This window comes from Lates calcarifer, linkage group LG3 (assembly GCF_001640805.2).
Source record: "Lates calcarifer isolate ASB-BC8 linkage group LG3, TLL_Latcal_v3, whole genome shotgun sequence".
Classification (NCBI taxonomy): domain Eukaryota; kingdom Metazoa; phylum Chordata; class Actinopteri; family Centropomidae; genus Lates; species Lates calcarifer.
In genome coordinates this window covers 16,465,898-16,478,735 of record NC_066835.1, presented here as the reverse complement: position 1 = coordinate 16,478,735, position 12,838 = coordinate 16,465,898, and the positions used below count along the sequence as shown (strand labels likewise).

The 12,838-nt window shown below is 40.6% G+C and overlaps 1 protein-coding gene across 2 annotated transcripts in view; it reads left to right on the top strand.

The window, feature by feature from the left end:
• Positions 1-9,822: 9,822 nt before the first annotated feature.
• Positions 9,823-12,838, top strand: part of angpt1 (angiopoietin 1) — a 50,161-nt gene continuing 47,145 nt past the window's right edge. Inside the window, exon 1 of one of the 2 annotated variants that reach the window (XM_018686093.2) lies at positions 9,823-10,709. In XM_018686093.2, the coding sequence (XP_018541609.1) occupies positions 10,287-10,709 (423 nt within the window). In that variant the 5' untranslated portion in view covers positions 9,823-10,286. The remainder of the gene's footprint in view (positions 10,710-12,838) is intronic. The other variant, XM_051067984.1, reaches the window with a different exon arrangement.

The following is a 12,838-nucleotide window of genomic DNA, read 5'->3' as shown; positions in this document are numbered from 1 at the left end:
GGAGACAAAGACAGGAAAAAAAGAAAACCTTTGTGTTATATTTAGGGGTCATCACCGTGGTGAAAGGCAATGAGAAAACAAAAGCAAAACAGCCTAATTCCTTCACATTACTTCAGGAATGCATGGCTTGATGTGACAATGAGGGAAAAGGTCAAAACCAGCGATTATTCCACTGACAACAAACTGTGTGTGTTTTTTTATAAGTCAGATCATTTTTGCTCCAGTCTGTGGTACCAGTGCAAACACAGAATCATGATGAGACTTCCACAAGTGAAAATATGGAAATATACGTATATTTCATATGAAAATATTTTCATATCACATTGCATTCATAAACTTAGTGTAACTTAAACTATGGCAATGAGCCTGAGGTGATGACAGCACATTGTGCAGCAGTTCACCTGGCGAGGTGATGACTATTGGCTTCACTTTTGATGAAAAATTATCTTTCAACAACCTTCTTTTAGAGATTGTAAAGGCACAGCATTAATAGTAGTACTAAGAAAATTAGCACAAACAAAAAAAATAAATAAAATGCAGCTTACATTACTATAGCCTTTAACAAAAGTATAAATTGATAAAACCCTCTGTGCATTTGCTGGCAGCAAAGACCAAAATTAATTTGAAGGTATAAACTTTACCACTGCAGCTGGTGTATAGTCGATCAGCAAACTAGACTGGCAACCCAATCCGAGTGGTATCACCATCTACCCTCAACAAACTGCTGATTAATGTCAGGGCTGCAGAGATGGAAAATATAGGAGTCGCTTTGTGTTGTCATCAGGTGATTCAAATGTAGAGGATGAAATTGAAAACAGACCATTTGGTGGGTGTGTGAAAGAGAAAGAGCGGGAGTAGGAGAAAGCGAGTGAGACTGAGAAAAAGATCAATTTAAAGGGATGCTTTTTTTCAAATTAACGAGTATAGGCTCTCAAAACCTACCAAAGTGTTTTACTTTACATAATACAGAACAAATACAGAAATGAAATCGACAAAATAGCACAGAAGTGAAACAACCATAAGATAAAATCTAAGATGTACAGAGACTAAAACAGCATGAGATATTAAATTCATTAAGATACAAACAATGTTTTGGTCACGGACCTTTGTTAAAGCTGACAATGTGAGGGAATTTAACTTTTTCTCATGCATCATTTAATTTTCCTACACACCTGTGTATTTACATTACATTAGACAATTAAGGCATATTGATGCTTTTAATCAAATCAAAACTAATCTAATCAAAACTAATCTAATCAGGCAATCAAGACTGGACAAACTGACTAATATAGTTTTCAAAATAAACCAAAATAACACAACAGGCGTCAGTAAAATTACCATGAAATCACTCAATTTGCGCATGCAGAGTCATTTGTCCAGTGATGTCTTTTTACTTGGAAATTTGTCAACATTGTCTTTCATATCTGGAGGAGTGTATGGTGCACAGTTGTTGGGTTTCACTGGAGAATATATCAAGAGTGTCATCTGAATAATTACCAAGTCCAATTCCATGCCTTTGTATAATGTAGCCAAGGGGAACCATGTGTATAGAAAATATGATGGTCTCAGAATTGAGCCCTGGGGCACTCCATGTGTTGTAGGAGTTAACTTGTCTGAATACTACATCACTAAAAACAGATGAGGGGAGATGGTAAACAGATGCAGATTATTCTGTTTGTGACTGAGAACATGACAGATTAAATTTAATAGGATTGGTCCCATGGGGCTTGGTGGGCATGTGCAGTTGATTTCCATTCTTTAAAGCAAATCTAACAACAGCAGAGTTTTAGAGTTTATGTATGACTTTTTCTCACAACACATTTGTTTCTTATTGCCCTATTATCTACATACCGGTTAAATAAAACGTACCAAAATACAAGGATGCAAAAAAGATTTGAGCATTTTTGATGCTGTATGTGTCTTCATTACTTTGCTATCCATAGCATGTATACTTTTCTGTGCCCTGAAGGTGTGCTTTGCCTTTGTGACGCTAGCTAACATATATTTCCCACCATACATGTTTTTTCTTGTACATTATTTAAACAGCTGGTGATTGATTTCACAGACCTTCAGCAGCATTTCATCACAGTTTAAGGGAGCCCTAACCTATTTTTCTGGAATTTAATAAATCAGACCAGTATTTTCTTGCTGCAAGTAAGCTGCATTAAGCTTTTAACTCTTCATCACTTGTAGATAACACATGTTTGAGGCTGGATGTTGAATCTAAAACAGTATCGTAACGATCCATCTTTTTTACATTGTACACCTCCTGACACAGTGAAGATTTTGTGAACATTCTTTAGCTCTTTGTAAACTAACGTTGGGTCCATTAAAGGATTATCATCGTGATAGAATCGACAAAACCCCGCTCTGTCTGGTGTTGGCTGTATCATACTTCATAATATTCATAAACAGAGCTGCGAGTAGGTGTAGGTGGGGCGGGTAGAGAGACACACAGAACAACCCTTGTTCTGCAGAGCTCTTATCAGAGCTCCTGCCCTCCATCCTTCATACAGTAAGTTAGGAGTCAGTTAAGGGGAGCTCTGAGGTGAAGCTGGAGGTTTAAGCAGCTCTTTCCCCATTCATCTCAGCCTGATAGACCGCCATGCATCATCCCAAAAGAAAGCGAGAGAGACAAAGACACAGAGGACTATGAAACACAGGAAGTGTATGTGTGGTAAATTGTGTGTGACATCCACTTTCAGCACCACTTTACTGCCTGTGTTTGTGAGTCATTGAATGTGATAGGCAATGTGCAATTGAATAGACCAAAGGCAGCGAGTCCGTATTTATTGCTCTCACATGTATGATCTCACTCAAGGGCAACACACACACCTACACACTGACTCAATACGTGTTGTTGATTCCACAGGCAGGTTAAGTCAAGAAAATAACCATGCGCTGATGTCATGCTCTTTTCCCATGTTAGGAGGACTGACTGGCCCCATTACCACAGAAGAAAATACAACATGACAAATGGCAGCAAGCTGGCTGCACATTAAGATGAAGAGAGCAAACAAGGCTTGCCAGCAGTGAAATTAGCAGAGTAAGTAAGAAGATATAGCTCGGCTTACTGTGCCTCCTCTGATGTATGACACTGGACAATGTATAGCCAACAAAAGGCGTCTCCGTCAGAGTCATCATGATTGATGTCAAACAGTGGTCCAAGTAGCCAGGCTAAATTAGTTATCGCTAATTAAAGCTGCATTTCTGCCTCATACCCGCAGCAGATCAGGTTCCATTGTTTCATAATTTTTGTGGAGTGCTGACAAACACCAAGGCGGGAGTGTCATGAAATAGCCGCAGTAACCAGTCAAAGTGTTTTGCTCAGGCTGACAGAGAAGCATGTTTCTGTTTATGACCAATATCTGATTTTGTAACCAAACTCATACTGTGTAGGAAACATGGTGATATCAGCAGTCATCAGCTTGTATCAGGTGTCAGCTTGCTGTTGTCTAAAATGTTAAACTTCACTTTATCTGATGTGGCAGAAAAGGAGGGAGAATGTACATAGAGAATATTAGCTAAAGGCAGAGGAATGTGATGGGTGAGGGTCCTATGGTTACTAATGCTGGAAACAGACCTCAAGATTTTTTAAACATACAGTACAAAGACTTATTTCAACACATATACACAGCACATATTGAACAACAGAGGAATGATAAAGAGCAGCATACAGGACAACACATAGACTAGATTTTGGGGGTTGCCTAGAAATGCTCAATTCCTTTACAGCGCATTTAAAATTGAGCTGGGACCTAAATTCCTGTGTAAGTAATACTATATATTCAAATTTTTTTCAATAGAAGAAAAAGCAAGCTTTGACATATTTGTGTAAACAGGCTCTATATTTCAAGCCTATAGCCTATAGCCTACAAAATCTTGAGTGTTCATGTACCAAGACAGACGATCCGTCCATTTTTGTGCCCTGCAAACTGGATCAGTGGAAGAACACAGAGTGGCATACCCAGAGTACCATTGCAGATACCCAGAGTCTAGCCAAACCCTCCCTCTGACCTTTGCAGCAACCAAGCATTGCAGCAGCAAAGGTCAGTCTTTGTTTGTGCATTTGTTTGCACATGGGGTTGATTGCCAGGTGAAAACACCACTTGAGTGACATCATGTAAACTGGATTGTGACAAATTTGATCTCAGTGATTTGCGGAAAATTATTGCTCCGTACACAATGGAGACACAAACTAAACTAAAATACACTAAAATGTGGCTGTTTGTGATGAGACTGATGAGAATGAGGGTGAGAAGTTGGAAAAGGGCACAACAGATGGGACCGGTAACATGCAGTACACAATAATATACAGAACGTCTTAAGAAATATACACATCAACTTGAACTTGAAATTGATTTTGCTATAGTGATAAATCGGTGAAGCACAGAGGCAAAACAAACACAGGGTCTAAACCACAAATGATTTTGTAAATGGGCCCAAAGCACTCGTCTTTCTTTTTTATTTCTTTCTCACTTTCCTATTGTTTACTAATGTTTTGTCATTTATTTGGTAGTCCTACTATCATGCCATACCCCCAACCGTTGGACCAACAGGAGAGTGGTTATCTTTACCATCAGTGCCTCCTTTTGCATAACCTCTTGTACCCTTTCTGTTGAGAAATAGAAGTGTGTGAGAAAAAGGCCCCTTCAGTGAAGAACTGAAATAAAAGATTTAATATCATAATGACAGACAGAAACCTCCTTACTTTTCCGTTCACCCTGGTCTGAACTTTGCCTCGTGAGTTGAGGATGGGAGGGATTGAAATGGGACAGGGATTGGGCATGGGTGCTTTGACAGCAGATAAAGGCCATGCCTGTGGTGAGCACAGACTGGGAGCCCGGGGCGGGGAAACTAAGAATGACAGCCACCTTGTGCTAATGGCTCAGCGGTGTCACTCTTCCAGTGGTCTCACCCTGATGACATCATTGCTCCAAGCAGACATGTGTCACAATGGGTTGTTTAGGAAATCCATCAAGTCATCTGCTTCTGCAGCAGAAATTAGCCTGAACCAGTACCGATGGCAATGAAACAAATATCTCTAAGCACTGGGTGTTTATGTCTCCACAGCCACATTTTGTGCCTCTCATGTATTAGCATATATTTGGGCCACAGAGGCAGCTATTGGTTTCTCCAACAAACAGTGTCTGATAAGTTTTTTAATAAGTTGTAATTAAGCAGACACAACTGGAGTTATATTAAGCCAAGAGGACTCAATGTCTACACCCATGCTAGTGGTGCTGTACTAAAGCACAGGAGTGCTTTGGGCTTAATACTAATGTCAGCATGCTAATGTGGTAACAATGACCATGCTAGCATGCTGGTGTTTAGCAGGTGTAAGATTTATCATGTTTGCCATTGTGATTGGCATAACAATAACTGATTAGCGCTATCATGAGCAACTAGTGGCTCTACAGGAAAAGGCCCATGAATCATCAAATTCATCATTAGTAAGATTCATCATCTGGGAATATTTGATATCTGTACCAGAATCCATGGCAATCAATCTGACAGTTGTTGAGTTATTTTATTAAAAGCCAAAAATGTCAGCCTGCTGGTGATGCTATCATATTTTGTGCCTGTCCATTCAGTAGATGTTTACATATTTCACAGCATAAGTGAAATATTTGACCCATTGATGGCACTAGAGGAAAATTCAGGGGATCAACAAAGTTATTAGGGTCCATCCTCAGGGTACCATAAATATCTATGCAAAATTTTTTGGAAATCTGTCCAATAGTTGTTGAGATATTTCGATCTGGACCAAAGTGGTGGACTGAACGGCCAACAGCCCAACAGGCCAACATTGCTACTAGCATGACTAAAAACACTGAACTCAAGAATTCTATTTCTGTGAGTTATCCTGTTTTCTTCATCGTGGATAGGTTTTGAGGAATTAAAGGTTTAACTCTTAATTCCATTCTCCAGAATGCAGCAAAGCAAAACTTGTGTTCTTGCTGGGCCTCTGCTTAACTCTATACCCAACTGAGTCCCTGCTTTTCCTCTTAATCCTTTTATGTTTGTCTCTATAAGGAAAACTGTGGGTTCAGCTTCAGTATTAATTTCCAAAAGGATTTTAGCAAGCAGACTTAAAAAAACTTGAGCCTATTACTCTGAAGGCTCACTCCAAAGTTGTTGGAGTGGTTTTAGAGAGTAAGCCACCAGTGTAACCCTTAGTTCGCTGCACATGCACTTCAGCACATCCACTCAGACAGAGTCCTTCACAAAACCCAAATCCACTCACAGTACACACAAACGTATTATTCCTTAACTGTCACCTTTTAACCACTGTGCGTGAAAGGTGAAGTTGTCACTCAGCCAAATGCTAACGAGGCTATTGTGCATGAGATTAACACCCCCTCACGGCCCCAGCAGACCAGACTGTGGATCTTTCACATGGAGCTCAGAATATGACAGGTCCGCCCTGAACTCGAGACGAGAATAATACACTGGAGTGACCTGTTTTAGCACTTGCAAGTAGATCTCTCCACTGATGACTCAGTGGTATAGACGCTGGCACTGGTTCAGCATTACCATGACATTGTGTTTGATTGTGTGTATGTGTGCACTTTAATCACCATCACCATGACAAACGGTGAAGCTTAACGGCAAAAGAAACGGTGCCATCAGTGTTTTGGCTGGGTTATACAACCATTTAATCAAATTCAAATTTTCCCAGTTGAAAGAAACTGGTAAACACAGAGTGCCGAAGCTATTCAAACACATCTGAATGAGTTGCTGAGGTTTGTCTCTGGAGTCAAAAGGGAACGTTTTCGCCTTTTACATCCAGTGACAACTGCATTTATTACCCACAGTGTGCTCTGCTTTCTGGCCAGGGGTAAAAGATCAAAGAGCAAAATGTATTGATAGTAAGTGTCAAACAAGTGTTTTGAGATGTCACCCAGTGATTAATGAATATTTTTTCTGATATTTTTAGAATTCAGAATTCATATAGCCTTGAAGGCAAAATCCAGGACAAAAACATCTACACATTTACTCACTGTCACTGTGAAGCTTACTGCTGTAAGCACATGGAAGTAACTGAATGTGACATATATGAACATATCTACATTTTTATCAGCTGAGAGCTTCTCTCATTTCTGGTCAGTAAGATGACTGTTTAGTCAGAGAGTAAAGCTCAAACTGTAATAGTCAAAGGGACACAAACAGGATTTTGAAAAGTGAGTGAACCATCCCTACATCCCAGAGGAAATTACGCCATTGTCTTTTTTTAGCATACTTTAAACAGACTCAAGGAAAAATGCATTGGTTACACCAGGAAGGACCGAAAAAGCTCCCGTATAATGTATTCAGTTTTACATTACATGCTGAAGGAAGTGTCAGTCAGATTGATGTTGAGTTATACAAAATGTCCTCCCAAACTTTTCACAAGGAAAACACAAGCCAGATTCCCATGAAGGCCAGCTGCCTCAAGGTCTCTCACAACTGACGTGACCCATACAGTGCTTGACTGTCACCAGCAAAATGATTATCGCATTTTACTTAACTGGGTGTGCATTGGATATATGTGGGACAGGCAGCACAGAACAGCACTGGACCCCAGAGGTTAGCCGATGATTATACTCTTGTAGCTGTTTTGTTTTCTCATTGAGTTTACATTCCAGTAAGAATTCAAATCTGACATTAGAGCTTGTGTTTCCTCACAAGTTCTGCTGCTTGTTCAAGTAAGGCAATTCAGGTTTGTTTTTTGATTTTTTTTTTTTTTAAACAGTCTGCCTCTTATCAGTTGATGCTAGCTCTACGAGTTGGATGAAAATTTTTAAATGTTTCCAGTTAGCTCATTTTTAGAACAAGAATCATTCACAGAAGACTAGACTTAATATCTCCCTTCCTGATTTCTTTTCTTTGTATAGCTATACATAGAAGTGATGTGTAGTTTTAATTTTGCATGCACTAAAGGTTGCCCAGATGTAGCATTTATCTCCCACTTAGTTTGCCTTGCACAAAGTAACTGGTGCCCAGATTTTAGGACACCAACGAAGTATGTCAACCAAAGACAAGCTCTCCAAGAGATATTTGCACATGCTTTGTGTCTTAGCCGGTCTGGGTTATTCAAGGGGTTTGTTATCTTGGGTCTCACTTCATGCATTCGTTCACACCGCCTCTCTGCTCCCACACACAGGGCCCAACGTTTTGTAGACCCCTGCTATCACCGAATGTACACACCCTCTATCAAACATACGCACAGGCTGGATCATGGAGAAATACAGAATAACATGTAAGCAAGAGCAGGCAGATGGAGACAGTAAATGCTTGCGCAAACATAAAGGCATGAACATGCACACTGACGCACATGCACTGTCACACAGATTTTGATGTTTTGGACTAAAGAGGAATGTTGAAGTCCGGCCAGAATTCAGACAGCTGTGTCTCCCCGAATCAGAGATTTTAATGGACTGTCCATAACAAGGACTTGACCTTTGACCCGGGGCCTTTCAGCACTGTGTTTCCTCACCCTGCTCCTTCCTCTGGCCTGATGATGAAGAGACATTCCATCTTCCAATGCTCATTCTTGGATTTCACTTTTGTTTTCTTGAAAACATAACAGTAGAGGGTGTGTGATAGAGACATACTGTATATAAAATGAATGAAGACAGGGACAGTGGATGAAATGTGGATATAGTGGGTAGATGAAAGACAGATAATAAATTTTGCAGGGAGAGGTTTTTGCAGTCTTTGCAGAACCTCACACACTTGGTTTTGCTATTTCTGGGCTGCATTGACGGAAAATGACTATTAATGTCATTTAATCCCAGCAGGCAATATTAATGTTTAAAGCCACAGAACAAATAATACTTCATAATTTTATTAAAGTTACAGTGGTTACTGGTAGTAACACTAAAAACAACTTAATACAAGTCCCAGACTTCTGTTTGAAATTACATGTTTATCAATCACTGGGAGCAGGGTGTTTGTTTTGAGCAGCTACATTCTCTCACATCAATATGAAAATGTAATGTCTTTTTTATACATTGCTGTCAGTATGCTTTTACTGACACAAAAAACCTGTGTGCTACCAACTTTAAAATGCCCATGATCAGCTGTTCTGGTCTTCTGGATTACGTCATCATGTGAGATATGTGTATTCACGCAAATTATGTACACTTGTGTTACGCTCTTGTCTCATGAATTTTGTCCAGAACTTGCAAATCAAACATATTTTACTCTAGCGTGGGAATGGTGGTCCCCACCACTGATGCAGACCACTATGTAGAAAGGTAGTAATTGTAAATATGTGGGTATAACTTAATAAATGCCAGCCATATATCAGATATTGGGGCTTGATATGGATTAAAACTTTAAGGTCCTTGGAAGATAGAGACTTCGACTACCTCCACTGAAAAGACAATGAAAACAAGATTGCCTCTATAAGGCTCAACTTGCCATGATGATGGGTTTCTATTGTCAAGGGGGAGAAGTAGTCTATAAATAACCTGGAAATATACCTCCCTCATGGCTATGTGAAATAAAGCACCTGTCATTTTAGTATAAGAGGGAGTAGAGTAGTATCTTTGATGCAGATATGTTGAACGCACACGTTTAGACAAGTTTTTTGTGTCAACACAGGCAAGAAGGCAGGTCAACCACATGAGCCTGCAGTCAGAGAGCCTGTAAACCGATACTCATAGTCTAAGCACATCCTCTGTGCTGGGGTCCCCTTTCTGCCAGGATCACACACACACACACACACACACACACACACTAGTCTGTGCACAGACATTCCTCTGCAGGCTCTGCAAGGGGCAGGCGCAGAGTGTGCTGGAAGCTTGGAACTGTTCTTCAGAGTGAGTGTCTCTCTCTCACTCTCCCCAGTCGTTAAGTCAGAGAGCAGAGGAGGAAGGGAAGGCAGAGAGACCAAGGGAGGTCTGACGACACCATCCCAGCTTACCCGGCACCGATTTTAAACGCACAGACTGATAAATGCAAGCGCACAGCCTGGTCACATCTGGCTCTGATTTACTGGAGGAACATCAAGATTTATAACCAAGCTATCATTCTGCAAGAGATGTGTGCAACCTTTACTGCCAGAACAAAAACTTAAAGGACCTTTGGAAAAACAGAATGTGTCAGTGTCCATGGCAAGAGTCTGCAGTAGCTTTCAATGCTGGAAGTCCAATGTAAGGATGGATGACATGTTCCACGCTGACGGTGTTCTTCACCGTTTTCTGATCCAACTTTAAAGGGAACATCCAGCCAAACAAAGAAGAAGCAGCCAAAGTTACAAGAACTTAATTCACCTGCAGCCTTTTCCTGAGGGTGAAATGATGCTGTGGTACAACTTTGGCCACCACTTGCTCTCACTGGCAGCACTTCTGGTGATTGTGAACTGCGGAGGAGGGGAGCAGAGGAGAGGGACGGATAGCAGCACCAGCAGCACAGGTGGCAGCGGCAGCAGCAGTAGCAGCAGCAGTGGTAGTGGAGGAAGCGGCAGCAGTAGTGGTAGTAGTAATTACAGCAACAGACGTTTTCATAAGATCCAGCATGGCCAGTGCACGTACACATTCATCCTACCTGAGGGAGATGGAGCCGGAGGAGGGTCCTGCAGGGAAGCGAAAGCCGGCAGCCCGCAGTACAACGCCAACTCCCTCCAGAGGGACGCTCCACCACCTGAGCCAGACTTTCCCAGCCAGAAGATCCAGCAGCTCGAGCACATCATGGAGAATTATACCCAGTGGCTACAGAAGGTAAGGAGGAGCTCAGGTGGTATGCAGTTTCATGTAAAACTTACAGTGTGGAGTGACTTTCCTTTTAATGAATATATCTACTTCATGACTTCATGACATGAGAATCAGTTGTTGGTTTGCTGTGTTGTAAGTGGTAGATCAAGAAATGCTGTCGCTATTTTAATTAGATCCAGGTTGGAAAAGTTGGTCACTGAATTGCATCCATAACATCCTCGCATGAGACTGTAACCATTTGAAGTGGTCGCACTGTAGTGCATAGTTCATTGAAATATTTATGTTTCTGTGGGTGTGTGGTCTCTGAGCGTCTGTTTGTGGCTTCACTAGATAACTTGTTTTGGTTTCTGGATGAGACTTTCACAAAAACCGAGCGGTGTTTGCTGTTTTGTCATAGTCAACACGTTGTTTGTCAGAGTGTCTGTCAGTAGGAGAGTTTATGTGCTTTAGGAGTAGAGCTTTTTTTTCTCTCTTACTGTGTCATGCTGTGTCAGCAATTTCAAAATATCAGGGAGCAGACATTGCCACACAAATGATGAAAAACATGCAGAAAAAAAGTTGCTCTAAAACAACTGTACAAACACAAAAATACATACATACAATACATTTATCAGCAACAAAACATGCAGCTGACAATCTAGGGGTCAGAATTACTATCACAGTTTATATTAACTCTGCTATGCTGTTATGTAACTGTGTACATTGACTGAATTGAACTTTTTGTTCTGGATGTCACACAGCTGTTTGATTAGTAGTCATCTTGCACATCATGCCTCTTGTCTGCTGTGTCTCTGTGCCCGTCTGACAAACAAAAGCTATTTTTTCCTACTTTCTCTCTACTTTTTCCTGAGTAAATTTACTCTTGAGTAAATTCCACAGATGTCCAGTTGAGTTGTGCAGAGCGTCAGTCATAGAGCAGAGGTATCAGTCACCCCCTGTTCTCCAGTGGGCTGTCTCTTTAATGGCAGGAAGTCAGAAAGAGCCCCCAGAGACACTAAGGACAGGAAAAGACAGAGAAAGAGAATGCTCCCTTTATTTATTCAAGTCAAGGATCTGTGAATATAACTGGAAAATCGAGACTATAATAAAAGAAAAAAATCTATAACCTGTTTGATTTCTCTGTAGAATTTAAACAAACACAACCCTCATTATATCTGAGCTGATATGAGATTATTTAATTACAGATGAATGACAAAATTACAATTTATTTATAGAGCCACTGAGGTGATTACTATGTTCAAATATGGTTCTACTGTAATGTCAATGAGTTGAGAATTGAGACCATTGCTGATATGACTTGGCAGCTGCCCTGCTTTTTTAAGCTTTGAGACTTTGTGTCTCCACAGAGAACGAGACTATCTCTCTGAAATGAATACATGAATCAAATAAACAAACTTCCAAATTCGGCATAACCGGCTCTCCTGCTCCTTGGCTTTGAACAATATTGTTGTTCTCCAATAAGATTAGCAGGTCCAATCTGTGATTAATTGCTTAAAGCTAATGGTTTATTTTTTTGTCTGCAAAACAAGGTGGCGACAAAACACAAAGCAACTGCACGCATAGATAACACCTGATGGATTTGATGGATTACAGTGGAGCCAGGGGGAATTAATCAACCTGAACTTTATCAATAGCCCAAGTCTATACATTAGCAATTAGCAGCGTGTCCCCCCAAATCCATCTGGGCTACTCTGCTGTGTGCCTGCTTTTCATTTACTCTCAGCAAGTAAACTTTTCACTCCTCAGGTTGGAGGAAATACTCATTCCTCATCAATTAACCAGGCGCTGGTCAAAGTATGTTACAGCGAGATGTTGACTGAGTCTGTAATTAGGGAGGTGTAGTGTTGGAGGCTACCTCACCCTCCTGCAAAATCAGATTTCATCCGTAACTACAGATACAGTATGTCCAAATGAACAGAATCTGTGTAACATCAGCTTATCATTGGACTGTCTATCACGGTCTTTATCTCCGTTTAGCTAAGGAATTCACTGTACATGGTCTATGTCAAGGTTTTAAGACATGCGCTGTAAAAAAAATGTGCACACTTTTTTCACTTTAGAGGGCATAGCACTTCAGTCACTTCAGTTACTACCATATTTTACATTTTTCACTGTTCGAAAATCGTGTTTCTGTA